Source organism: Chiloscyllium plagiosum, chromosome 37 (assembly GCF_004010195.1).
Source record: "Chiloscyllium plagiosum isolate BGI_BamShark_2017 chromosome 37, ASM401019v2, whole genome shotgun sequence".
NCBI lineage: Eukaryota > Metazoa > Chordata > Chondrichthyes > Orectolobiformes > Hemiscylliidae > Chiloscyllium > Chiloscyllium plagiosum.
This window is the reverse complement of record NC_057746.1, coordinates 20310931-20314492: the sequence shown is the minus strand read 5'-3', so window position 1 is coordinate 20314492 and position 3562 is coordinate 20310931. Positions and strand designations below refer to the sequence as shown.

At 50.1% G+C, this 3562-nt stretch overlaps 1 protein-coding gene across 1 annotated transcript in view; it reads right to left on the bottom strand.

Annotated features, from left to right (window-relative positions):
• Positions 1 to 3562, bottom strand: part of ppp1r11 (protein phosphatase 1, regulatory (inhibitor) subunit 11) — a 7868-nt gene that overhangs the window by 2041 nt on the left and 2265 nt on the right. The window contains exon 2 of the mRNA XM_043678046.1: positions 2925 to 3033. Within this exon, the coding sequence (XP_043533981.1) occupies positions 2925 to 3033 (109 nt within the window). The remainder of the gene's footprint in view (positions 1 to 2924; positions 3034 to 3562) is intronic.

Sequence of the window (3562 nt, the reverse complement as noted above, 5' to 3'; positions counted from 1 at the left end):
CAGGCTGGGGCTGTTTTCCCTGGAGCATCAGAGGTTGAGGGGTGATCTTATAGAGGTTTATAAAATCATGAGGGGCATGGATAGGGTAAATAGACAAGGTCTTTTCCTTGGGGTGGGGGAGTCCAGAACTAGAGGGCATAGGTTTAGGGTGAGAGGGGAAAGATATAAAAGAGACCTAAGGGGCAACGTTTTCACACAGAGGGTGGTACGTGTATGGAATGAGCTGCCAGAGGATGTGGTGGAGGCTGGTACAATTGCAACATTTAAGAGGCATTTGGATTGGTATATGAATAGGAAGGGTTTGGAGGGATATGGGCTGGGTGCTGGCAGATGGGACTAGATTGGGTTGGGATATCTGGTCGGCATGGACGGGTTGGACCCAAGGGTCTGTTACTGTGCTGTACATCTCTACGACTCTAGACTGCCCTCTGAAATGGCTCAACAAGTCTCTCCAAGTCCAAGGGCCAGGCAACAAAAACCACCTCTGATAGAGACGTAGACATCTACGTGAAAGAATAGAGGAGTCTTCCACCGCTCTCGAGATGTTGGACACATGGCACCGAGCCACAAAATGATAACCAAAAGCTTCGTCACAGAGGAAAAGGACAGACTTGAGAGGAGGAAAGCAACATAGGGAGGTTTAGGGAGGGAATTCCAGAGGTTAGGTCCCTGGGTGAGCACTGAGACAGCTGACAATAAACGTGATTAAAACAGAGGATGGTCAAGAGGCCAGAATTTGATGAAGACTAGTATCTTGGTGGGTTGTGGGGGGCCTGGAGGATATTATAGAGATAATGGGGGGGGGGGGGGGGGGGGGAATGAGACTATAAGGCATAGCAGCAGGTATGGCCATTCAGCCCATCGAGTCTGCTCTGCCATTCAATGAGACTGTAGCTACTCTAATAATCTTCAACTCCAGCTTCCCATCTTCTCCCTGTAACCTTTGATCCCTTTACTGGTTAAAAAAAAAAATCTGTCTCTCGGCTTTGAGTCATCTTAATGAGATAACAGAGCACGTGACTGGGGTGTGTGTTAAAACAGACAAGAAGCAAACACATTGATCGACTGAAAACCACTGTGGGCGTAGGATTCCAGATGATCCCACGTTTTCCATAGGGAAGAATGTGAGAGTCCAGCCAGCAGAGTGCCTGAACAATCATGTCTAGGGCTAACAAAGGCATGAACGAGGGGCTCAGCAGCAGACAAACTGACAAGATTCAGTCCAGAGATCTATCTCTCTCTCTCTTTCATTCACCTGTTGCAAAGCATATGCAGCTTGGGAAATTAACCACTTGGCCCATTGTGTCCGGACTAGCCCTCCAAATAAACATTAGTGCCATTCTCCCACACTTTCCCTGTAAGCTCTCAAATTAATAGTTAGTGTGAAATACTGTACACAGGGTCTGGCTGTCACACTGTTGGGTGTACGGAGATGCACTGGAATGAGTTTACGAGAACGATCCCACAGATAGGGGTCTTCAGTTGAGGCGAGATTGGACTGTTTTCCTGGGACAGGAGAAGGCCGATTTGACAAGAGGTTTGCAAACTCGCGGGAGGTCTGGACAGAGAGAAACCGTTCTTGCTCACGAAAGGATCGAGAGAGAGCGCGCGTAGGTTTCAAGTGATTTGCAAAAGAAGCAAAACGCAGGACGAGAACGAAATAAATGCGCCAAGTGTATAGTACGGGTCTGAATGTGTGTTGGGAGCAGGTTCGAACGACACATTCAACAGGGGCCATTAATCAAAGAGAAATAATGTGCAAGGATAAGGGACAAAAGGCCAAGGGTCAAATTACAAAGTCAAAGTGCTCAGAGGGCGAGAGAGAGAGGACAAGGGTGACCTTACACAGGTTTACAAAATCATGAGACGTGTAGATAAGGTGAACAGCAGGTGTCTTTTCCCTCGAGTGGGGACTTGAAGACTATTCTTACAGGTGAGAGGAGAAGGATTTCAGACAGACGTATGGGGTAACTTTTCTTTTTACACGGTGGGTGGGGGCTCGTGTGTGGAATGAACGTCTGGAGGCTGTGGCAGACAGTCGCAACGCTCAAAAGACAAGTAGATCAACAGGAAAGGTTGGGAGGGATATGGGCCAGCAGCAGACAGCTAGGAGTGGATTAGTTTGGGATGGTGTTGGGCGTGGACTGGTCTGTTTGCGTGCCAGCACAATGGCTTCCTACTGCATCGTCCCTAGTCCGTGAATCTGTAACACTCTACAACCTTTGGTGTGTATGGTACCTGCTCAGCCCACTCCTTTCATTATTTATGTGCCTCCTCAAGACTTTGGGATTGCCCTTACAGCACTGGGCCAGTCTTTTCTCATAAACCCTCTCTAATTCCCTTCCTTGCCTTTTCTCTCCCGCGTCTTCCTGAGCACGACATACTCAGCTCGGTTCTCCATTGTATTTACCACCTAACCCTCGACAGAAACACACTTTTTCCTCGATTTCTATCTCCTTTTGTCCGGGGAGATCGGGATTCCCTGCTTTGAGGTCACGTACCTTGATCGCAGCCAGACCATACAAAAGGGCAGGAGTGGGGTTTGTGCACACATTCACACTGTAAGAATGGCAACTCACCGTCGCCTTCTCAGGGCCAGTCGGGGATTGGGAATAGATACTGGCTAAGCCAGCAACAACTCACTGTGTGAAGTTAAAAGCCCCCTCCAATGCTCTTCCCCAAATACCCACGTGGCCCCTTCAAGTGTTCACCCAATTCCCTTTCGGAAAAACAGCGTTATTGCTGAATATGTTCGTTTCAGGCAGTGCATTCCGAATCGGTGTTAAAATATAGGAAGGTTCTCTTTTGGCTGTACCCCCTGGGATTTGGAGCCAAGATGGGACTTGGTGTGCCCCTTCGGGAGTGAAGGCACATCGCCCCCTCGACACTGGAAACTTTAAATAGCCTGTGAGCGAGCCACTTACACTTCGAGGAACGACGGCCGAGGTGCTCATTGTCAACGGTGTCGCTCGTCCACTCCACCTTCTTGTTGGTCTTGCGCTTCCTCAGTCTGATGGTGATGCTACGGTTCTCCTGCAGAAAGCGGAAAGGAGACTCTCACTGGATGCTGCCTTACCAGGCATGGTCGCCTCCGAGCAGACTGTACAGTAACTCCCCAGCCCTCCGCTGCAAACCACGCCCAGCGCGGTCGGGGTGGGACTCGCTTGGGGGGGGGGGGTGCACTCTTGCCAAAGCCAAACGCTCACCCAGAGATCAAGTCCTGGCCGGTGCGCCTCACAACAGGGAGTGCTGCCCTGTCAGAGGTGCTGACCTCTTCTGGTAAGAGATAACCAAACCAGGGCTCCTCTCTCAGTTGGAAATGAACACCCCAGGGTCAGGTAGACAGGGTAGTGTTCACCGTACACTTGCCTTGATTGGTCAGTACATTGAGTACAGGAGTTGGGAGGTCATGTTGCGGCTGTAGAGGACATTGGTTAGGTCACTTTTGGGAAAAATTGCTTTCGATCCTGGTCTACACAGGGAGGAAGCTGGAAGAACACAGCAGGCCTGGAGGTGGGGAAGTCGACGTTTCGGATGTAACCCTTTTTCAGGACTGGGGGTG